The sequence below is a fragment of the Littorina saxatilis genome, linkage group LG12, assembly GCF_037325665.1.
Source record: "Littorina saxatilis isolate snail1 linkage group LG12, US_GU_Lsax_2.0, whole genome shotgun sequence".
Taxonomy (NCBI): domain Eukaryota; kingdom Metazoa; phylum Mollusca; class Gastropoda; order Littorinimorpha; family Littorinidae; genus Littorina; species Littorina saxatilis.
The window spans coordinates 55,422,383-55,447,384 of record NC_090256.1 but is presented as its reverse complement, the minus strand read 5'-3'; the positions used below and the strand labels follow the sequence as shown (position 1 = coordinate 55,447,384).

The 25,002-nt window shown below is 40.9% G+C and overlaps 1 protein-coding gene across 1 annotated transcript in view; it reads left to right on the top strand.

Moving 5' to 3' along the window:
• The window catches only part of LOC138982298 (ATP-dependent RNA helicase DHX58-like), a 44,403-nt gene extending 20,149 nt beyond the window's left edge, over positions 1 to 24,254 (top strand). Inside the window, exons 7-17 of the mRNA XM_070355557.1 lie at positions 8,079 to 8,170; positions 8,548 to 8,796; positions 13,269 to 13,431; positions 14,114 to 14,322; positions 15,199 to 15,309; positions 16,480 to 16,627; positions 19,296 to 19,541; positions 20,043 to 20,210; positions 21,410 to 21,567; positions 22,006 to 22,305; positions 22,454 to 24,254. Of these exons, the coding sequence (XP_070211658.1) occupies positions 8,079 to 8,170; positions 8,548 to 8,796; positions 13,269 to 13,431; positions 14,114 to 14,322; positions 15,199 to 15,309; positions 16,480 to 16,627; positions 19,296 to 19,541; positions 20,043 to 20,210; positions 21,410 to 21,567; positions 22,006 to 22,305; positions 22,454 to 22,630 (2,021 nt within the window). The 3' untranslated portion in view covers positions 22,631 to 24,254. The remainder of the gene's footprint in view (positions 1 to 8,078; positions 8,171 to 8,547; positions 8,797 to 13,268; positions 13,432 to 14,113; positions 14,323 to 15,198; positions 15,310 to 16,479; positions 16,628 to 19,295; positions 19,542 to 20,042; positions 20,211 to 21,409; positions 21,568 to 22,005; positions 22,306 to 22,453) is intronic.
• The last annotated feature ends 748 nt before the right edge of the window (positions 24,255 to 25,002 follow it).

Here is a 25,002-nt window from a genome sequence, read left to right as displayed (position 1 = left end):
TAGTTGAAACGTCAACAAGAATAACTGCATCAACAGCGACATTAATTGACCATATATACACGGATAACAAAACAATGGTTTCGAATGTTAATGTGGTTAATTCTGGCATTAGTGATCATTACGTGACTTGCTGCTCATGGAACTATATAATCCCAAAATGTCATAAAAAAGGACACACAACCATCGAATATCGGAGCTTTAAAAAATTTCACGAGTCTAAGTTTTTCATGGACTTATCTTCAGCTCCGTTCCATGATGTGTTTAATTGTACTGAGGCTGAGGAGGCGCTTAATTGTTTCTCACGTATACTCTACCCGATTGTTGACAAACATGCCCCTCTGAGGCAACACCGAGTAAAATCCCCTACATTACCACCATGGCTTACTCCTGAGATTGTAGAAGCTATGGCACTACGTGATTTTTTGAAGGAAAATCAAAGGAAATCAGAATTTAAAGCACAACGCAATAGAGTTACAGAGTTAGTACGCCAGGCAAAAAGTAATCATTTTCATAAATTGGTTGAAGACAAAAAGGATGTTGCCACGCTTTGGCAAGCCATAAATGAAGTGTTAGGTAAATCCCAGAGAAGAAATAGCAGATTAAATAGCGCCATTTCTCCTGACAAATTCAATGAGCACTTTCTGTGTTTGGCTGATCGATTGAAACAATCTAAAAATGTAAATGAAGAAGTCGAGGGTGGGGACGTTGTTTAGACTAAAAGAATTTTGTAGTCATCAATTGAAATCACAAGATTCATTCTCTATCCCAACTATTGCCGTACATGAAGTTGGAAAATTTATAGAAAACCTTCAGAATAATAAATCCATGGGGCCTGACAAAATCCCCCCGTCGTTGCTTAAATTAGCCCTACCGTACATAGTGGAATCCCTAACGTATGTGTATAATCTTTGCATTGAACAAAATATTTTTCCTGATGCATTTAAAACGGCAAAGGTCGTTCCACTTCCTAAAAATAAAGATGTGTCTGACCCTAATAACTTCAGGCCAATTTCATTGCTTCCTATTTTATCAAAGCCTTTAGAGAAGCACATCCAGAAGAATCTTCTGAACTACATGGAAAGGTACAAATTATTTCACAACTTTCAATCTGGGTTTCGTCCGAAACATTCCTGTAGTACAGCTCTTTCATCACTATGTGATAACTGGCTATCGGCAATTAATCGTTCGGACATATCAGGGGCTATATTTCTTGATTTTAAGAAAGCTTTTGATCTTGTAGATCACACATTACTTTTACATAAACTCGCATTGTACGTGAACAATCCCGCAACGTGTTCATTCTTTAAATCATATCTTGTCAACAGAACACAGTATGTTTCTATAAACGGTAAAACATCTCCCAAAGGATGTTTAAAGAGTGGAGTCCCCCAGGGGTCAGTTTTAGGGCCTATCTTGTTTTGTGTATTCATTAATGACCTCCCCCTTCATATATCTAATTCCAAAGTTAAAACGGAATTTTTTGCAGATGATTCGACGCTTCACACAAGCTGTAGGACTGTTCAAGAAATTGAAATTTCCTTACAGTCTAGTCTGAATGAAGTCAACAGTTGGTGTAACCAGAATTGTATGATAGTGCACCCAGGAAAGACAAAAAGCATGATTATTACAACAAGACAAAAACACCAGTCACGACCTCTTAAGTTAAATCTTTCTCTGGAATCACAACCTGTTCAGCAGGTAACGGAACATCGTGTTTTGGGTGTGATAGTTGATCAAGAAATAAAATGGCAATCTCATGTACATTATATTTGTCAAAAAGTATCCAAGAATTTGTTTCTGCTATCAAAGTTAAAGCAATATGTCGATATCGCAACACTAAAACTATTTTATCATGCCCACATCTTATCCCATATTAATTACGCATCAACTCTTTGGGATGGCGTCTCTGATATTCACATGAAAAAATTAAACTCTCTACATCGTCGGGCAGCTAAAATCATGTTAAATGGTCCACAATTATCAGCTGATTTGAAGTTAAAGAATCTAAACTACCTGCCGCTAGTTAAACAGTTACAGTTTAATAAGACTGTAATGATGTATAAAGTATATCATGGCGAAGTGCCCATCTATATTCAGGACCTATTTCACAGAGTCACCGAAAGGTACGGGTCTATCAATTTTCTACCACCAATACCCAGGATTGATTTGTTCAAAACTAGTCAAGCCTTCTCTGGCGCTATGGTGTGGAACTCCATTCCGTCTGTAATAAGATCATTAACCTCACTAAAGAGTTTTAAACAAGCTCTGCATAATCATTTTATGTCTACCTAGATGGCTATACTAGTCTTAACACGTGCAAGTAGCTGTCAACAATTGGCAAAGCTTTATGAATTACACAAATATGTTCTTTATTATATGTATTATGTGGAATTTATGTTGCGAATTTCCATCATCACTTCATCATCATCATCATCATCATCATCATCATCATCATCATCATCATCATCATCATCATCATTATTATAATTTACACCATATAATCATTATTAGCATTAGTGTTAAACGTTTTACCGTCGATCACTTTACATGTGTTAACATGTTGCATGTTTCGCTTTCGATTTGTATGTTGCTTTTGCCATTTTATTGTTTATGTTTATTTGCTTGTTTGCTTATTTGTCGATTGTTTGCTGGTTCGTTCGTTTACTTTGTTTATTTGTCATGTTGCTTTACTTGTTTATCATTTATTAGATATTTGTATTAGAAGTAAGGACCGGTTGTAAGAAAAGGCGTCGCCTTAAACCTCTATCCTTGAAAAATAAAGTTCCATCATCATCATCATCATCTCTCTCTCTCTCTCTCTCTCTCTCTCTCTCTCTCTCTCTCTCTCTCTGTCTCTCTCTCTCTCTTTCTCTCTCTCTCTCTCTCTCTCTCTCTCTCTCTCTCTCTCTTGAGTTTTGGAGCAACACTGGAATCCCGCTTTCAGGACCTCCCTAGATGTTCAGATTTTCTGTTCATAAATTACATCTGCAAATTTACAAACTTCCACCAACACAATGATTCAGCTTCCATTTGATGTAATATTTGCCTTACATACAGTCGAACCTAAACTGGCGACTACTTTAATAATGATAACAAGCACCTGCCGATTACAACCACCCCAAAGGATCCCCAACGAGATGTCTTTCTACATAATTCATCTTTCCACAGTGACCACCTGTCTATAACGACCTTTTCGTTGGTCCCTTGGGTGGTTGTTGAATGTATAGAAATGTTCTACTCAACAGTTCTGCAGCGACTCGATTACTGACCCTTGTAGATGTTTAAACTGGAAATATACGGAAAGAAATCCTTTAAGTATCAAGCCCCTTCTGTTTGGAATTCACTGCCCGCTGACCTCCGCAGTTGCTCTTCCCTGTCACAGTTCAAATCTAAACTAAAAACACACATTTTCTGCAAACATCTACCATAAGTATAAGTTACAGCTCCGTCCATCCATGGTATCGCCTGATATTTTGTCGAGACTGGGTCAATGAATATGATGACGTCACTCGAGGCTCTGTCGAGAGTGACGTCATTATATTCTTTCACCCCGTCGAGACAAAATATCAGGCGATACCATGGATGGACGGAGCTGTAACGTATATATGGCATGACCAAAGTAAAGAGAATTTGTCATGGGATGTGGAAACAAATCATTGGAAATTCACCATGGGCAATCAACCCAAGCCTAGAAGTTGTAGAACTATATTTTGTTTCAGTCTTGGCAAGGCCAGTTTTGTCCAGTTCCGGAAAAGACATCATGAATTCATTCACCCTGCCGAGACGAAAAAAACAATTCCATGGATGAAAACGTACAAGCTTATATCCCATGACGCATCAAAGCTAAATTTTGTTTTGAAATGTCTTCACAACGTACAGATAACTTATAACGACATAATCGCCTTCACAAGACAGGAAAAACGCACACTTTGTTTTTCGTCTGCTACAAATCTAGTCTTGTTGGTTGACGGAGAGAATAAAGCTTCAATCGTACCTTCATCAACAGGAATAAATGCTCAATCCGCTGTCAGTTCGCAACTGAACCTTGGTTTTTTTCTTTAACTTTTTGGTTAACATTGAAACGGCAATCCAAAAGATTGTTTCAGCTGTTTCAAGACACAGGCTTAGCTCCTTCTTTTGAGTTGCTTTTCAGTCTAAAATTGCCGCGTATACTGTCGTCACAAAAAGACGTCATGACAAAGTTACACGCAAAGCGAAAGAGACTTTGACGTCATTTACTTTTGTTCGGAATTTTCCGTCTGTTCCTAGCTTGTCAGTGAAGACTTGACGTGAGTAAGCTTACCCAAAACGTCTTTGTTCTCTATTCACATTGCAGCTGTGAAATAATCAGCCTTGTGTCTCGGTCGTGTAGGTACAGAGTTTGCTTCTGCAATCATTGTGTTCGTGTTGATGATGGCTTCATAAGACAAATCAGCGAATCTATCGTGAGGAAGACGTTTATGTACAAATCACCGAACCCAACCCATTTTGTGTGTGAATTTTTCTGAAGAATAAACTGCATGTGGTTAATTTCATCCGTTTAACCCCTTCACTGCCACAGTATACAGGCAAATCCGGATAAGACGAAATTGAAGGGACCGAATTGTTATTGTGTCCTATCCGAAATTTCGACTTGGTCATAGTACAGTGGAACCCCTCTCTAGCGACCTTGAAAATGTTGACAAAAATCGGTCCTTATGGAGGGGGGTCCTTACAGAGGGAGGGGGCGGGGCCACAAAGAAAGTCACCTCAGATTTTCTTAAAAAAAGAAAACAGAGAAGTTTGAGTTGCTGACGACCGTTTCCTCAAGCAAACTGCTTCGATTTCATGGTTGACATTGTCGATGGTGTCCACCAGTTCTGGTGCATGTTTCAATGCAAAAAGAGTTAGTTTCTGAGCAAGCATTTCTTTACAGCAGTCCCTGCAATGATGAAGGCCCTCCGAGAAAGAGAGTGAAAAATCGGCCACCGTTCTCAGCATCGCGTATCTGTGTGTAACCTCTTTCATTGACAAGATACTCTTGTTTCCCTGCAGCCTTGACCAGTGAGTCGGTTACCTAATCTGTGAACCCTTCAGTTGTGTTGCTTTGTCAAAAGTTAGACACAGTCAACTAGTTTTGCTCTGAGTGAACAGTGCAGCTGGCCTCAATTAGCCGGTGACACCTCTCTGGCCACAGCACCAAACAGTACATGGCTGGGGGGAGAGAGAGAGAGAGAGAGGGGGGGGGGGGGTAGCTGGCTAAACTCAGTGGGGTGTCCGGTGTCACTGAAGTCAGCAGGAAGAGCATTGGAGAGAAATAGAGAGGTGTACTCTTCCAAACAATTTCCAAGGATCAGTTGTCAGGGCTTAGGGTAGTCAGTGAGGGAGAGTGAGAGCGGTTTGTGTACAGTCCGACTGAAGAGTGAAAAGTCACTGCCACAAGATCGGCATGCAGTCAATAAAGCCAGACAAGAAGAATGATTATGACATCCCGCGGCTCTATCTGCTGTTTTTTTTATTCAAACTGGTTTTCAACGCTTATTCTCACAAAGCATCTGCACACCTACCTCTGCCTCTGTGCTGTGTTTGTGTGGCTGCTTTCACTTGTTTTTTCCATCCGAGGTCAAGGGCCTATAGTGATGTCGTATGATGTCAGTGCATGGTGAGTGCGTTCACTGCCTTGTCACCACTTCCCCACCTTTTTCAGAATGTTTTCTTGGAGTTGGATAATTCTCCTTACTCCTCGCCCCCTCCTTACTCCTCGCCCCCTCCTAACTTCAGTTCATACTTTATTGCGTGCCGACTGACCAGTCGGTGTGGCGTCCGTGTAGAGAAGAAGGGAATAAGGTTACACAATGCGCTAGTGTGAGACGCCAAGTTTCGTGTTTCGAGTTGCTGTAGTAAATATAGAGTAAACTTTGTCTTTGGGACTGACTTTCTGTTGTGTGCTATCCGTCTTTCGACTTACGTAAGAGAAATCCCATTTCGAGCTCAGGGTACTTTGTACACATAGATAAAGAGGGATAATTCCGGACCAGAATTTCTTTGTGTGCTAAGCGAATTTTTGACTTAACCGTTTGTGAGTTAGCTGGATTTGCCTGTAACAGCATTTTGGTATTGCTGTGCGCCAGGGCAAATTTCGCTTTCTTCAGTAGGTTCACTAATCTGTTCACTGCTCAATCATTTATTGAGATATCTCTTAGATCTTTGGCATGTGGTTTGCTTACACCCTTGGCTATTATGTGATAACATGATCATTGGACTTTGTTTGTGATTGTTATAGTAAAAATCGATATAATGACCATTTTTGTCAAAAATTACAGTTTCCAAACTTTTACACACACACTGCAGCACGTAAATCCACAGCAAACGCAGCTAAAACTGGTGTCAAACATCAGGTACTCACATTACAGCCCATAACAGTATTCTTCTGTGTGGTAATCCATAAATCACTTCTTGTAGAGCTTCCAGAACACTGTATCATTTGAAAACAGGTCTACGAGTTGATGTCCGACTTTCGGCCATTTTGAATCTTATAGATCGGAAAAAAACTTATAAAAAAGTTTTCCCCACGTGGAACTAACTTATCCGAACGGTCTATGGGAAAGAACTGTGTTTAGAACCCCTACAAGTACTTGGACAGTGGTTACCTCCCATTTAGTTTTCAGAAATGTTTGAAATTTCGCCGACACAAATCCCACGTATGAGACACGGTTATGGGCGTACGACAAACCAAAAATGACCACGTATTACACACGGGGTGGGCAGTGAAGGGGTTAATGCTTGTCGAAACGAGCCATAAGGCTTTAGAATAAAAGATTTCACGCATTGCTGGGCCATCTGATCACAGATGAGGTCGCAGTTTGTAGGTTGAATCTATGAATCGGCCAGAGATAGATCTGCATTTCTGGTACGACCTTCCAGATTAGGCAACAAAAAAAAATGCTTTGGTTACGGTTTCCCGACCGACCCTAACTTTTTGGGCCGACCCTAAACTTTTTTTTGGTCCTAAAGCTAAAAATAAAATGAACCAAACACATACATACACAAAAAAAGCCCACACACACACACAACAACCCACCGAAAACGACAACACCACGGCACAGAGAAAACATCGATCGCCGGCGAGCAGACAACAACAAGCCCGACAAGGGACACCACTCCGCCTTTTACAACTCCCATATCTAAGGGAAGTCAGTCTCGTGCGTGCGTTCGTTCGTTGCGCGAACGTAAAAAAAAATGTCGTCTGCATTTGCAATCGTATTCGGAAAGTGCGTTCATATCGAACAAACACGACTGATAAGTCTTTACTCGAAGAGTGCAACCTTGGTGGACATTTTTCATGATTTTCATCCAACTTTGGACGGCAAACTGTTCGGGATAAAATGTGTTGGGTCGACGAAAATAAGTGCCGAGCCCGAAGACTCTTTCGAACTGGACTTTGGCATGACTCTCGAAAACTTGGAAAGTTTCCACATCAAATCACTTCACTTCAAGTGTGTTCGTTTGACTCCTGATGGCAGTGAAGCGGACGAATACACCAATATGAAAATACCTCGAATATCCTGCATACACAAATATTTTTATCATTTCAAGAGGGACCAACCAAAAAAAAAAAAAAAAAAAAAAAAAGTTTAATCGACCTACCTACCCTATTTTTTTTGGCCATGAAACCGTAACCAAAGCATTTTTTTTTTTTTGCCTTATCAACAGCGGGTTCATGGTCGGAATCAAGAGGTCAAATTTGCGTGGCTCCCAATCATTTCATAAAAGATTTCCATTTTCTTGTTTCTGCAGCTGCGCAAGTTATTTTGCCTATGTCATGGCCGAACTTTAGGCCTACGGAGAAATATCGCTGGATATTTTCTCCCTAGATTAACAGACAAAGAAGGGAAGTCATGCTGTATATACACTTTCAAGCCTGGTCCGTTCCTGATGGTCATTTTTGCCACATGTACTGTACATAGTTTTTCACGTATGTGTGTTGCATGTGCGTGTGTATTTGTCCAATGATTGTACAGCACTTTGACCAGGGTTTAAACCCTGGGTACACATGCTTTATAAATATTATGCATTATTATTGTTATTATTATTTTCAGGTCAAGCTCGCAAGGTGGTTTTCTTGGCACGAACGGTGCCTCTGGTGTCTCAGCAGTATCGCAACTTCAGGGATTATTTGCCAGAGTATAACGTAAGTCAGAGAAGGCATGGAGTTTGAAGTACTTTTAACAAGCATTTGAGTTCTATAAGTTATTTCTGCTGATTCAGTCTCTCTCTAGTTTCTGTCGGTCTGTCTGTTCTCTCTCTCTCTCTCTCTCTCTCTCTCTCTCTCTCTCTCTCTCTCTCTCTCTCTCTCTCTCTCTCTCTCTCTCTCTCTCTCTCTCTCTCTCTCTCTCTCTCTCTCTCTCTCTCTCTCTCTCTCTCTCTCTCTCTCTCTCTCTCTCTCTCTTTCAAGTGCACAGTTGTATACATATGTTACACACATAAACATATTCATAAGAACTCTTCATCGTTGAATGTATCAAATTATGCACGGTCATATCTTACTTTGATCTTCATGTCTTCTAGTGTGAGCTGGTGACAGGAGAGAGCGGGAACAGCATGACGGTTCACCAAATCCTGGACAAGAACGACATCCTGGTGCTGACACCAAAGATCTTGGAGAACCATCTGAGGCCGGACAAGATTCCATCTCTGTCCGTCTTCTCCCTCATCATCTTTGATGAGTGCCACCACACTCGCAAGGGGGAGCCCTACAACTCCGTCATGAAGCACTACATAAAGTCCAAGGACCAGCACGAACCTGGCCTGCCCCAGGTTTGAATACAATGCAAGACAAGACAAGACAAGACAGTTCAATACAGTTCAATACAGTTCAATACAATACCAAACAATACAATACAATACAATACAAATCTTGAAGTGGAGGTTAACTCACAGTAAAAGTATATATCATTCTTTCTTTCCTTGGGCTGTGTTCTTTGACTGTTCACTGTATCGTGTGCTCGCAGATCATATGCCTCACAGCCTTTGTTGGAGTAGAGATCAAGAGCAATCACCTCTGAGGAGGCAAAAGTTCATTTGTCGTTATTCCTCTCTTGTCTTTGTTCTTTTCTTTGTTGGGGCACGTTTCATGATATTGAGGATTGCAGTTTCCCCCTCACACACAATATTCCAAAATAATAAATAGTCAAACAGGGGCCAAAAAACAGTTTGCACCAAGAGTTCAACTTTTTATCTATCCAAAACAGTAAAAAAAATTATATGAACATTCGTATTTCCAAGATGATTGGCGTTCCAAGACGCTATATCCTAAAAACCCCAAAACATGCTTTTACAACTTCAGTGCATAATAACTGCCCAAAGGTGCTGTTTAAAGCAACCATTGATAATAATTTTTAACATACTCCTTGAACACATTAAGAAAAATGGTTAACTTGCAAATAAAGGGACAGCATTGATCAGAACAATGGTAAGATAAAGGACGCTACTTATATTTTGTACATTTTTTATCTTTATCGTTTCCTGTAGACCTCAGAAGTTCTAGCCAGCTTAAGAAATCATTCTAAAATCGAAAAACAAACATCTATACATTTTGTACGCAAAGTAGATTGATATTTGACACAGTCACACAGACATACGTGGGCTATGGGGCAACCCTACCCCCTAAATTTGAAAACGGGGTCAATTTCTTAACTGCATGCATTCAGCAAAACAATCCCTAAAAATTTTTTTTTTTCACAAATGAACTTATGACTTTAGAAAAGCATTCAAAAATGCATATATACAACGCTTTTTCTTTGGTCCCAATTCAAGGGGGTGTGCTATTCTCAGGTAAACTGTGAACGCCCAAATGAGACTTGGTCACATGTCAAAAAAAGTAATCCCCCCTGTTGTTCATGGTTGGTTGGTGGGATTTTTTTTTATCTGAGCCATTGGCAAGCATGAAATGTCATCAACATTAGGAAATACATAGTATCTCCCATTATCTTTTGCGCGCAAACACTTCACACAGATCTCCTCTCGATCTGGCCCATCGGGGAAATGGGTTGACTTGGGGATGATCACCGCCCTGTATCTCTCCACCTTTCCATCCATGCTGACAAAGTCAGCGGTCACAAAGTCCCCAACTTGAATGTCTCACTGTGGGACAAAGAACCTGGTTTTCACGACTGGCACCACATGGTTGGCTGACCACGCGGCATCCAGTGGCGTGTTGTGGGTAGACGTCCATTGGACATAAATTGGGAAGGACGTCGCTGGATCATCTGGTTTGCATACTTTGTTCATGTACAACATTTAGTCAAGCTGTCGAACTAACAGAATGAAACTGAACTCACTGCATTTTTACAGCAAGAGCGTATACTCGTAGCATCGTCAGTTCACCGCTCGATGCAAAGGCAGTGAAATTGACAAGAAGAGCGGGGTAGTAGTTGCGCTGAGAAGGATAGCACGCTTTTCTTTATCTCTATTCTTTTTAACTTTCTGAGCGTGTTTTTAATCCAAACATATCACATCTATATGTTTTTGGAATCAGGAACCCACAAGGAATAAGATGAAATTGTTTTTAAATCGATTTCGGAATTTTTTTTTTAATAATAATTTTTATATTTTTAATTTTCAGAGCTTGTTTTTAATCCGAATGTAACATATTTATATGTTTTTGGAATCAGAAAATGATGAAGAATAAGATGAACGTAAATTTGTATCGTTTTAAAAACAAATTATTTTTTTTTACAATTTTCAGGTTTTCAATGACCAAAGTTATTAATTAATTTTTAAGCCACCAAATTGAAATGCAATACCGAAGTCCGGCCTTCTTCAGAGATTGCTTGGCCAAAATTTCAATCAATTTGATTGAAAAATGAGGGTGTGACAGTGCCGCCTCAACTTTTACAAAAAGCCGGATATGACGTCATCAAAGGTATTTATCGAAAAAAATAAAAAAAATATCCGGGGATATCATTCCCAGGAACTCTCATGTCAAATTTCATAAAGATCGGTCCAGTAGTTTGGTCTGAATCGCTCTACACACACACACACGCACAGACAGACACACACACACACATACACCACGACCCTCGTCTCGATTCCCCCTCTACGTTAAAACATTTAGTCAAAACTTGACTAAATGTAAAAATAAAAAAATAAATAAAAAATGGGATAGCGGCGAAACGGGATTGCGCCAAAATGGGATGCGGTAGTAAGATGACGCTTGGCTTGTGAAATGTCGCCAAAATGGGACGGCGGCAAAACGGGATTGCACGTACAAATGGGATATTGCGCGAATTATAAACTAAGTTTCTCGTACGAGATGTTTACTGGGAGTAAATATTTGGGGAGTAAAAATTTAGTTCCTTGTGGAGTTCTTTTTTCGTACAAGATTTTTACTGGAAGTTTACTCCGGAGTCAATTTTTCGTGGAGTAAAGATTTTGTGTTACACCGGTTCATGACCGTTGTGGTAACGAGCGCACATTGCTGTCTCCATATTGTGTTCCTACGAATCGAAAGTACGATCGCCAAGCCCTTCTGTCATTGAAGGCAACGTTCGATATTTCCGTCTGTCAGCGTCGCCAACGTTCGACAGATTGTACTACTGTTACTCACAAACTTTCAATTTACACAATGAAATGCCAATAACATGCAAACACAACAATGGGAGACGAAGGGAAAACCTACTAGCGATTGAAATTATGCAAACGAACTCACAAATCCCTCACTTTCCGAATGCAAACGCTGCAAATCCGTATGCGTGCGTCGCTGTGTCGAACGTTGGGTTGACGAACGTTGCTGACAGACGCAACAAAACTTGATCAAAAGGCACTAAAAACGATTAAATGTTTTACTCACTGGGTATCGCATTCCTCTTTTTCTTCCTGCAGACGATCTGAAGCGGTTGAAACGTCGTTTCCGATGAAAGGCTCGGTTATTTCCGTTAAAAACAAAGTTTGCCGAACGTGTGATTCAGTCTACAGACACCGGTCGGATCACAACAAAAATGTTCATTCTTTGCGATTTTGTGATACTGTTGATGATACACCTGCTTTCCAGTGAAGAACATCAATAAATTGATGTTCACAAGCAAGAATAACAGACAAAAGCACGCGATGTGTAAAATTAGGCTTTGCTTTGCAAACAAAGCACGTGGTTTTTTTTACTGACAGACACTTTCGGTGGCGATTGAAAATTTTTCCAGAAACGGTTTTATGCTCCCATTTGATATTTTTTCCCTATTTTATCTAGTCAGAGACTAACCTTGTGTATTAATTGAATTAATAACCCCATTATCATAAGTTTTGTGTGTTATTTTCGTGTCTGCTTGAATCACATTTTGAGATGGGGTCATGTGACAGAAGGAAATGGTGTCTGTCAGGATTCACACGTTCGCTTCGAAAAACTCGCTCAAATAATTGCTCAAACACAAACATTTTAGCTTTTATTTATTTTTTTGTATTGCAAATACCATACTTACTCATGCCAAGCAGAAAAAATGATGAAAATCATTACAGTAAGCAAGTAATTTGAAGGCAAAGTTTACACACATCAAAGAGTCTGATTACCGTGAAACCTGCCTTAACTGCGTCTCTTCTTCTTCTTCTTCGTTCATGGGCTAAAACGCCTAAGTGTTTTTTAACGTGTATGACCCTTTTTACACAGCCACTTAGGCAGCCATATGTCGCTTTCGGAGGATGCATGGTTGATATTTTCGTGTTTATATAAACCACTAAACTCTGACATGGATTAACGGATCTTTTCCGTGCACACTTGGTCTTGTACTTGCATGTACACACGAAGTAGAATAAGTCTTTAGCAGGTCTGCACATAAGTCGACCATGGAGATCGGGAAAATGTCCGCCATTAACCCACCAGACGTGGCCTGGATTCGAACCCACGTCCTTCCGCTTAGGAGGCCAGCTTCTTATCCATTAGGCCATTGTGCCTGTTTGTTCACTGTATCAGAAGGCTGCACAGTATTATTGGAGTAAAGAGGGCCACCACTCCTGATAAAGCAAAAAAAGTAAATTTTCCCTTGTTCGTCCCTTTTTCTTTGCTGCATGTCCACTAACAGTTCAATGTATTGTGTTCTCACAGATTGTAAGCCTCCCAGCCTTCGTTGGAGTAGAGGTGCATCCACCCCTGATAATTAGACGCAAAGACAAGTTAAACTCGATCAGAGGCTATTTTGAAGGTTTATTTTCTTGACCTTGTGCATTCATACAGAAAAACTGCAAAGCCAGTGCTGTTCTCTGTATATTCACTGAGTGTCCACTGTATCATGTGCTCACAGATCGTCGGCCTGACAGCGTCCATTGGAGTGGAAAAAGCCACCACCCCTGACGAGGCAAAGGAGAGCATCCTTGGTATCATGGCTAACCTGGATGTGACGGTCATCTCTGAGGTGCAGGAAAACACAGACGAGCTTCTCGATATGGTGCCAAGGCCTGTAGAAGGTTGGTACTGAAATGTCTGTGGTATCTGTCTTTTCTGTGTGACAGGGTGACAGTAGTCTCCCTTGTTACAGCATCTGCTCTGCAGAGTTGCCTGCCTTGAGCACAGCTGTTTTGGGCTCAAATGTTTAATGGCTGCTTGAGTTGCCTTTTGTGCCAAGGTCTGACTCCTGTTTTTATCTGGTATGCTTTTTGGAACCTTTGTATTTAGCAATAGGGTTATTTGTTTAGCCCAACTCACTCTTGTTTGACTAGCTCTGCATCCAAAGGTAATTCCAATGTTTTGCTCACCAGAAAACCCCTTAAAATAAGAAGGAAAAAAGTGTGTGTGTGTGTGTGTGTGTGTGTGTGTGTGTGTGTGTGGAGACCATGCTTGCAAAACACTTGCTTTTATTTTTGAACTGGAGAAAGGGTTGAAGCTTTGAACCAGACACATTGCAGTGCGATGTACTAACCACTTGCCCAGTAGCCCCGTTCAGACGCTGTACATATCATTGCAGAACTGATGGCATTTTCGTCAGGCAGGGCGGTCTTGCGATATAGCGCTTCCCAAGTATTTTTGGTCAGTATCAAAATAAAAGTGTTTTATTGCAGAACTGATAGCAGTTTTGCCAGGAGGGATGGTCTTGCGCTAGTCTTTCCCAATCGTTTTTGATCAATATCAAAATGAAGTGATTTATTGCAGACCTCATGACGTTGGTTCCGCGCGAGTTTGACGAAATCAGCAACGCCATCAGCAATGTCATGCTGAAGATCGAAGAAGAGCTACTGAAGAGAGAGGAAGTGGTGAAGGGGGACCCTGAGGTTAGCGACCTCCACACCCTCCTCAAGAAACGGGAGACGGACCTGAGGAGTCAGAAGTTTGCCCAGTGGGCCACAAATTTGAAAAACCAGGTCAGCATTGTTTTCCTTGATTGGTGTTTGATATGGAATGAACTTCAGAAATCCTGCTAAGAGAAGCTTTTTGCTAAGTCGTTTCAAAGAATTAATTTTTGTTTTGAAATTAAGAGTTTCAATGTTTGGATCTCTTTCCTCATTTGTTTAAGAAGAAAAAGTGCAATGAAGAAGTGGAAGAACTTTGTGAAGTCAGATTTGTTTCTTTGAATGGTTTATTTGTCATTTTGTTATTGAGTCACTTGAGAAAAAGTGACTCTATGTAATCGGTCAGTGTTAGTCTGTCCGGCCGGCCAGCCGGCCGGCCGGCCGTCCGGCCGGTTGTCCGGCCGGCCGGCCGTAGACACCACCTTAACGTTGGACTTTTCTCGGAAACTATCAAAGCGATCGGGCTCATATTTTGTTTAGTCGTGACCTCCAATGACCTCTACACTTTAACGATGGTTTCGTTGACCTTTGACCTTTTTCAAGGTCACAGGTCAGCGTCAAAGGAAAAATTAGACATTTTATATCTTTGACAAAGTTCATCGGATGTGATTGAAACTTTGTAGGATTATTCTTTACATCAAAGTATTTACATCTGTAGCCTTTTACGAACGTTATCAGAAAAACAAGGGAGATAACTAGCCTTTTCTGTTCGGCAACACACAACTTAACGTTGGGCTTTTCTCGGAAACTATAAAAGTGACCGGGCTCAAATTTTATGTGAACGTGACTCATTGTGTTGTGAATAGCAATTTCTTCCTGTCCATCTGATGCCTCATATAATATTCAGAACTGCGAAAGTGACTCGATCGAGCGTTTGCTCTTCTTGTTACAGTTCTTTTTCATAGATGTATGGGAATGCTTTGTATAATAAGTATGGTCTTTGGTCAGGCAAAACTACTGAAGTACCCCAAGACTCCAAAAGATGAACAAGAGATGGCACAAATTATGAAGAGGCAGGTGTTTGCTGGAGAAGTACAGGCACTGGCAGAATGGCTCGTGGTAAGTGACCAGTTGCTTGAAAATACTAGAATAGTAGAACTCTCCTTTTAATACATACACACATGTGCGCACACACACACACATACACACGCACATGCAAACGCCTGCACACACACACACACAAGCCTCAATTTAAACTCTTTCTCTGGACCATTACCACTGTTTAGCAGTACATGTAATATCAAGAACGGTGTGTGTCTGTGCATGTGTGTGTTTGGTGATGCCTATTGTTTGGGCGGAGAAAAAGCTCAGTCATGCAGTAGTGCCGCTGGTGTGTGTGTGTGTATGTGTGTGTGTCACTCTGTGAGTGTGTGTGTGTGTGTGTGTGTGTGTTTGGTGATGCATGCAGATGGGTCTATAGTTAGGGCTTTGAGCTAGCTCAGTCAGTAGTGGCGCTGGCTTGAAACCAGTTTGTCACTATCATCGCAGGTTCCCTCCCCGCATTCGGTGAGGGATTTATTTCCCACGGTCAGCTTTGTGCGGTCTCCTTGGTCCCCGAACACCCTGGTGTATGCACACAATAAAGATCCCAAGTTCACAGAGAAAGTTTCAGGGCTTGGAAACATGAATACACCCATGCAGGGCTATGTGATTAAGTGTGTATGTGTGTTTTCTTTTTTACATTCTGTGTATTTTTTTCATTGCATTTTGATGTTTGATCCAATTTGCAGTTCATGCGATGACACTTTTAAAGTCCTCTCTTGAGATGAATAAACATGCATTTTATGTAGCTCACTTAGTAGAGCACCTGACTTGTGATCATCAAGTCACGGGTTCGAATCAAGGCCAGGATGGACATGGGTCAACCTTATGTGAAGGCTCAGAGACAGTACCTGTGTCCCACCCTTGTGTCACCGCTGTGGCATGTGAAAGACATAAGACATTTTGCCATAAGTGCAGGTGGATGATTACACTTAAACAAGCACACACCAGGGTAGTGCGACTCTTGTTGCTGCTAGCTTTCCACTTGGAGGAACCACCCCAAATTTCCAGGAAAGTCGGGTATAACAGTCATGAAAATGAGAATGGTAAAAATAAAAAAAGAGAAAAAAAATTAAAATTTCAAAAGAAAGATTAAAGAGAAAAGAGAAGAAAAAACACACACAAAATGAAAACAAAGAAATGAAAAAAAGAAGAAAATACAAAACATGTGCATGTGTGTCATTGCAGGCATACAATGAGGCATTTGACGTGCATGACCTGACGCGTCCTGAGGACGTCCTTCACTACCTGCAACGCAAGTCACTGCTTCTGCGTGAAGTGGGCGCAGGCTTCATCTCCACAGAACTAGACGCACAACTCGGATGCTATTTCAAAGGTATATTTGCTGGACCCCATACATTGCCCGAAGATTCATCTTCACAGAACTCGTGGATAGAAAATTCAGAGGCTATTTTAAAGGTGTATTTACTTGACCTTTATTGTGCATTCTTACAGATAGACTGAGAAGCCATTGGTTCTTTTTTTATGTTTGCATGTTCACTCTTTGATTGGGCCATTTTGGCTTTGTTGTGCATTGGGGTGTTTTTTTCTGTTATGTCGTGACACCACTTATCGCATATTTACACATATATACACACAACTTCCATCCTCATACCGCACAATCTAAGACTTCACCCTGGTAGTAACAGTTCCAACATTTATTGAGCTGGTATATACACATGTGTATCCACACATCAACAAACTCCCCTGGCTGGGGTTCAAAATTCCACTAGCAACAAACTTGCTGCTGTACATTCCTCTTAAGCAAAAAACACCCTGACCAGGGTAAAAAAGTCTATCCATGTACAACCAAACATTCAGCTGTTCTGAGACACTATTCCTCTGCCACACATACAGAAGTTCAGAACCAACCTATTGCTGTTCTATCAGGTTATTACTTTTTGGCATAATCGGGCGCAGAGTGGGGAGATAGACATAACCACAGGCAGTAGTTTCCACTTTTTTAAACACATAATTTAGAAATGCACCCCCTCCGCTTCTCTGTATCCAATTGCCCTCATCTGTACCAGCAAATCAGCAGGCCCCTGGCTGACGTCTCAGCTCTGTTTTGCCCATTACGTACTATACTTGCAGAAGTAATCTGGTGGTGTACACCAACCAAATCACTCTGTTTAGCACGCCAACCCCTGGCTCTCACAGGGTGAGAAAGACTAGCAATGGATACAGGTCGGTAATGGTGCAGCCACAGGACCCTCCTCCACTGAACCAGACCACAACAACATGGCCTTTTGTACGGGCTCAATCCTGGGAGGATCCTGCAGATATCGTTAAAGTTACTGATCCTGCAGATATCGTTAAAGTTACTGATCCTGCAGATATCGTTAAAGTTACTGAATAGTGTGTGCTTCCAAGCAGAATTACTTTCGCCTGTGGCCATGTCTATCTTATGCCCCCACAAAGCACCGTAACACAACAGTAATGCAAAAAAACAAACACATGCTATAAAAAAATTTTAAATTCACAAAAACCACAAACAAACAAAAACACAACACAAAACACGTTGTAATGAGATTCACTCCTGTGAATTAATCGAATAAAAAAAATAAAAATATCCTTAACCTATAGAAGGGAGGGTGGGTGGTTTTAAATTGAAACTGCTATGACTAGTGTTGTAGGTCGAGCAAAACCAAGGTGACTAGTATAGCTAGACAAATTGAAGAAAACTGGAGCTATAAAATTGTGCCACACGTTCGGTGCTGGCTAGACATCCGGGGTATTTTGGTTCCAGACTAAGCTGTCTGAGAATAACCCAAATATGTCGCCCTATTCTAGACCAAATGCTGACACAGTAGCCTGCTGAATAGGAATAAACCAATTCAGAATACAGGAGTACATCGTTCGCCCGACATAACAACATTTACGATTGAGTCTTAAATGTCTTTATGTTCAGTAGTTATACTGAGAGAATGACCTGGGCAGCTCTGGTCATATGTTTTAGTTAGCTATGAGTGAAGCTTCAATTAGGATGCTGCTACTTCCATTTCCATTAAAGAGGATCTTGATGGGGATTTTCTCTTAAGAGTTAAGAAAAGCAAACTTGTGTCATCCTGTTCCAGCTGACCTGATTTGAATGAGTGGATACTGTAATGTGAAGTGGGTTGGTTTTGGAATAGACGTCAGGTGGTCTCCTGCGACAGGTTGAAACCGTGACTTAATTGGGACTGAAACTGGGTGGTCTTTGGTCTCGAAAGGCAGGTGGTCTTTTTTAGACAGGTCATTTATATATTAAAAACCCTTCGGGATCCTTTGGGGTGGTCTTCTTAGACAGGTTGTCTCCTTAGACAGGTTGTCTCCTTAGTCAGGTGGTCTCCTTAGACAGGTGGTCTCCTTAGACAGGTGGTCTCCTTAGACAGGTTGTCTCCTTAGACAGGTGGTCTCATGGGCAGGTTCGACTGTAATTAAATCGAGCATGTAATTGTCTTATAGAATGACACTTGTCTATCATCCTGTTCCGGCCTTCCTCACTTCTTGGACAATCAATTCAATGTTTCATTTCCATTAATTCCACAGAGTTATAGACGTGTAGGTCTTGTCGCCCATGATAGACACCTATTAAAATGAACCCTTAGGTTTAACCAGTAAACTTTTGGATTTCAGCCACGTTTGTCCCTGTTTCAGACGTTGAGAAACAGCTGATCAAGTTTAAACATGTCAACACTGTTGAAAAGATCTGGTTTAGCCAGTAAACTATTGGATGTTGGATTTCAGTCATGCTGTTCCTGTTTCAGATGTAGAGAAACAGCTGATCAAGTTCAAACTTGTCAAACCTATTGAAAAGATCTGGTTTAGCCAGTAAACTTTTGGATGTTGGATTTCAGTTGATAGAGCATCAAGCCTAGCATGCATTGTTCTTTAATTCATATTTCTTCCTGTACCCATAACTGAAAATTCGTCTGCTACAAAATGGAAAGCAACGTCCTTCCCTCCTTTAGACATACATATCCTTTGGATGTTGGATTTCAGTCAGACTGTTCCTGTTTCAGATGTGGAGAAACAGCTGATCAAGTTCAAACAGCACCCTAACCCTAACCTGGGCAGGCTGGGGGACACCATCTTGAAGCACGTGAAGGAGGCCAGAGAAGATGGGTTCCGTATCCTGGTGTTCGTCAGAACGCGTGCCACGTGTCGGGCGCTGTGTCGCTGGCTGAACGACGCTGAGACAGACCCACTGCTGAGAAGACTCAACGCTCAGCACTTCACCGGCACTGGGGCTCACCAGGAACATGGGGGTATGTTCTGAGTGTTGATCGATGTGTGTGTGTGTGTGTATGTGTGTGTGTGTGCGCGTACATGGGTATGTGTGTGTGTGTGTGTGTGTGTGTGTGTGTGTAAACACAGAGCTGCCAACTAGTACAATTTTGGCGTGTTTATCTGTTCATTTTTTTGTATGTACATGTTCACTTTGTGTGTAGCATTGCACATGCTTGTGTTTATGTTTCTTTGTGATTTTACAGTGTTTATCACTACTTTCTTTGTGTAGGTTGTGGCAGACCCGCACTCCACAAAAAGGCGGAAAAAAAGTTCATCTGGTTTTGGATGGTGTTGGTCATGTATACCTACTACCCATATGTTAGGACTTGAATTCATCTTTAGAGTGTGGTTCGTACACATGTATCCGGACTGTGTATACAAAAATATGATCCAGTGAAGGTTGAGTTGCTGGACTTATAACTGCCCATACAGTAGCTAGCCTATGAATGAAATGTTCTGCAGCAAAGATATCTTTGCAGGCATGACACAGTACGAGCAAGTGGAGACCCTCCAACGGTTCAAGACGGGAGATGTCAAGATACTGTTCACCACCTCAGTGGGAGAGGAAGGCATCGACATTGCAGAGTGCAACCTCACCATACGCTACAACCACGTTGGCAATGAGGTCACCACCGTTCAGACACGAGGTACCAGTGGTCGTCTTCTTTCTTTCTTTGCTGTCTGGAATTGTACACTTTTTGATTGGCTTTGTTTGGTTTGTGGTTGTTTTGAAAGCATGTACGTTGCTTTCAGAAAAGTTCTCTTTAGCGAACGAGAAGAAGAAGAAGACCAAAAAAAGTTCTGACTGAGTTATGCAATAAAGAATGTGTAAAGTAGTACATGTACAAACAAATTAAGAAGAACAAATAACCAAGAAACGAAGGTGTTCCCACTATCCATGCTTGAGGCCATTTTGAGTGCCAGGAAAAGAGCAACTGAGTCATCCGGTGGTATTGGTAGCGCCAACAGTTTTCATACACCACATGCACTTGTGGTCTTGGAATGAGACTTAGGTAAACATTGATGTCTACAACTCCCAAATACGGTGGAAGCCCCCTTTTAAGACATAAACAAATTGGAGAAAATCAGGTCTTAGAAAGAAAGGGTCTCAAAATGGAGGTACATTTACAAAGGTTACATGTGACCCTCCACCACGGAATGAGTCGCATGTCACCTTTGCATGATTTTCATATTTGTACATGTTCCTAAAGAGCTTTTTATGCTCTATCCAGTGGTGAAAACCGTTTTAGAAAAGAGCAAAAACTGTTTGAGTTTTAAGCCTGTGACTAAGGTGACCCTCACACTGTTACCAGACACTCTCCGGACTTATATCAAGCCTAGCGCAGAACCGCGCGAGATGACATGCGACTTATTTCGTGGTGGAGGGTCACATATATGAACAGAAAATCTGGAGAAAAAAAGTATGCTCTTAAAAAGCAGGAAGTCTAAAATTGGGAGATCTGAAAAACGGGAGTTCTATGATGGGGTTGTCCATTACGGGGTTATCAGTTGCGAGTTGCTTTTTTTTTTGGGGGGGGGGGGGGGTGTGGGTAGCTCATTTGGTAGAGCAATGGACTTTTGATCCTATGTTCATGGATTTGAATCCAGGTGGGATGGACATGGGTCACATTTATGTGCAGACTCAGAGATATCCATGTCCCACCCCAGTGTCACGACAGCGGCCATACGTGCAGGTGGCTGATTACACCTAACCACGCACACACCTGGGTAAGCGCGACTCTTGTTGCTGCTAGCTTTCCACTGGGAGGAAGCAACCAGAATTTCCCAGCAATGGGATAATAAAATGAAAAAAATGAAATGAAATGTGTTATGACTGGCGTCACAGGGAGGAGCCGAAAGAGAGGCGGCCGTTCCATCCTGATGGCGATTCCCAAGATCATCGAGCAGGAGCAGCTCAACAGGAAGCGGGAGGAGCTGATGCACGCGGCTCTCAACATCATCCGGCGAATGTCGCGAGAACAAATCTTGGAGTTTGTGCGCAAGGTGAGTTCTTTTTCAGCTTATGCATTTTCCGGCTACAACTTCCTCCTGAACTTATCATTTAAGTGAACTTTTACATGTATACAAAATTTCTACACAACCATGATTAGGACAGCCATACTCTGTTTTTGAGTTTGAAGGGGGGGTGAGTTCAATTGTTCTTGAACCATTCTTTTCTTGTTAGCACATTGCAATGGAAGCGTGATCTTTACAAAACAAGAGTGGGATGTGACAAATTCTAAGTAGAAATGTAAACAGCCCTTTTTTGCAGCAGAGCTGGCGTCTTTTTTAGAATGTTGGACCTACATAGGCTTTTCAAATCTGTGGAAGGGTAATGGGTGAAATGATTACTGCTACCCGTATTTAGTCGTAATTTTAGTCTTTATCTTTTAAGATAACTTTGATTGTCTTCAATTAATCCACATCCATACTCTGTACCAGGCACAAATAAAGACGCTGGAGGTGGAGGAAATTGACCAGATCACGCGCCAAGTCAAACAGCTCAAAACGAAGGAGGCCGAGTTTTCAGTGACCTGCCCCAAATGCATGAAGGTCAAGGTCAGGGGTGACCAGATTCGTCGCATCAACAACGCCCATCATGTCATCGTGGGCCACGAAATTGACGAGCAAGTGATCAGAAAGCCGGGCAACACATTTCTGAAGAAAGACGACTGGGAGATGCAAGGCTCTGTCATCTGCAGGTGCAAGGAGAAACTGGGACAACTCCTACTATACAAGAAGGTGAGTGAAAACATGTTTTCCTCCTCCCAAAATCTTAGAATGCAATTAAGGTTCTGGAAGTGGGGGGAGTCTTAAATTGTTGGATCTTAAAAGGTGGGTTCCAGTGTACTACAAACATTGAATGATGATAATATTTTCTGTACTGCAGGCAAGATTCATCATTGTCTCGCCGAAGTACTGGGTATTCTTGGACAAGAAGAACGAGCCCTCCACCTACAAACAGTGGACCAAAGTACCGTACCATATTGACGAGTTCACCTCCAACGACCTCAGAGTGCATTTGGGCATTGCAGGATCGTCTGGTGATGATAGCACTGAAGACTGAGCTTAGAAAGGCAAGGCACCACCCAAAACACCACCAGAGAGACAATAATTATGATGCACCATCTGTTTTGTGCGCCTTTGGTTTTTGATGCTGTTAATCAGTCAAGACTGCATGCTGGATTTTGTTCTCCTTCTATCTATTTGGGTTTTTTTTGTTTTTGTGCATGTTTTTTTTGTGGGGGGGGGGAGGGGGGGGGCAGTTTTCTGACTACAATTTTCAAGAGTGATTTCTGCTTTTCAGAACCATGCATGCACATGAATACACCGATGCACTTTCACAATAAACATTTAAGCCTCAATCTTAAAAGTTGTTATGTCGGGCGAACGATGTACTCCTGTATTCTGAATTGGGTTATTCATATTCAGCATGTTACTGTGTCAACATTTGTCTGGAAGTGGTGCAACCTATTTGGGTTATTCTCAGACAGCTTAGTCTGGAAGCAAACACCCCGGATGTTTACACCAGCACACTTTCACTATCAATTAAATGGGACTCATCTCTAGCTTTTTTCAGTATCAGGTAGTACTTCATGCATTATTATATGTATATGCTTTCAAATTCAATATGGGGAGAGGTGTTGGTGCCATAATTTCACTGCTTTAGGATGTCATTGTTGCCCGTAGGTATTACCAACTTTTATATTCTCCCCCAAATCCCTCTTTTTGTTTCTCAGCAATGTCTAAATATATGTGTTTACGGATGCTCTGCTATATACGGTTGATTATTTTTTTTTTTTTTTATCCATTTACTGAGCACATTCAATTTTGTGAGTATTGCAGCAAAACATTGTTTACAAAATTGAAAAGATGAGACTCATCATGTGAAAATGTGTCATTTGAGCTGACATGTGTCACGATAATGCTTTTGAAAATGGAACAACAACAAAGTTTTACTTATTCTTGTTTTTTATTCTCCTTTTTTGTATACTGAAGTGTGTTGAAAATAAAGTTCATATTCAGTTTCCAAATCATGTCTTTCTGCAAGCGTGATGATTGTTTGGGTTTTTATTTTTTAATTTTTTAGGGGGCATTATTTCTGTGATAAAGATGAGTTTACATCATCAATGTGATACATTGTAGCATAAAGTAGGCTTTATGAGAATTTGTATGATGTATGTTGGTAGTAAATTGCTATACATGTTGATAATAAAACTTTGTCAACTTTGAAACCTGTGGGTTTTTGTTGCTGTTTTGTAGAATAAGATTGGAATTGATTACATTTATGCTTTGAATTTTACCTTTATTACTGTAGTGTAACTTTTCAATTTGCCTTTATGGAGAAGAAAAAAATCTGCACTCCAAAATGTGTATGCCTGGTGCACATGACTGTGATTAAAAAAAAAAATTCATCATATACAGTATGTGATAAAAATCATTGAGAGTTTACATCATTAGTGTGATGTATGTAACTTAAAGTAGGCTGTATCATAATTGAATAATTTATGTTTGTAGTTAAATGCTATGTTCATATAAAAACTTTGTCATAATACCTATAGTTGATGGGTTTTTTAGAATAATGTTGCAATTGAGTACATTTATGGTTTGGTTTTACAATTTTGACTGTAGTGTTCAATCCGAGTTTGTGGACAAGAGAAAATTAAAATATATTTCTCATCATCAAAGAACAGTTACTTTTGTTTGATATGTGTGTATCTTGTTGTAGTGCATGCCCTAAGTGATTGTGTGTGTGTGTGTGCCTTCAACAATTATGGGGAAAAAAGGAAATCATATCTCCGTAGTATTTTCTTTTCAGTTTATAAAAGTAGGAAGCAGAACAAGCAAAATTACAGCAAAAAAAAGTCATCCATCATTCATCACACAATGTAATCTCAAATTGTTCAGGCCAACCATAGTCACAACACCTTATGAACTGATTCTTTAAAGGTACCGTCCTGCCTGTATACATGATCATATTAACAACCACAGATCTGGGCTTTTACCTGTCAAAGGAGCATCGATATCCTTCCTCTGGAACTCGTACATACCAAAATCAACAGTGGCTGCTTCCTGTGCACAGAATCACCTTACAACAACAAAAACAACAGCCTGACTGTTTCCTGTGTATAGAATCACCTTACAACAACAAAAACAACAGTGACTGCTTCCTGTGTATAGAATCACCTTACAACAACAAAAACAACAGCCTGGCTGTATCCTGTGCATAGAAACACCTTACAACAACAAAAACAACAGCCTGGCTGTTTCCTGTGTATAGAAACACCTTACAACAACAAACAGCCTGGCTGTTTCCTGTGCATAGAATCACCTTACAACAACAAAATCAACAGTGGCTGTTTCCTGTGTATAGAAACACCTTACAACAACAAAAACAACAGCCTGGCTGTTTCCTGTGCATAGAATCACCTTACAACA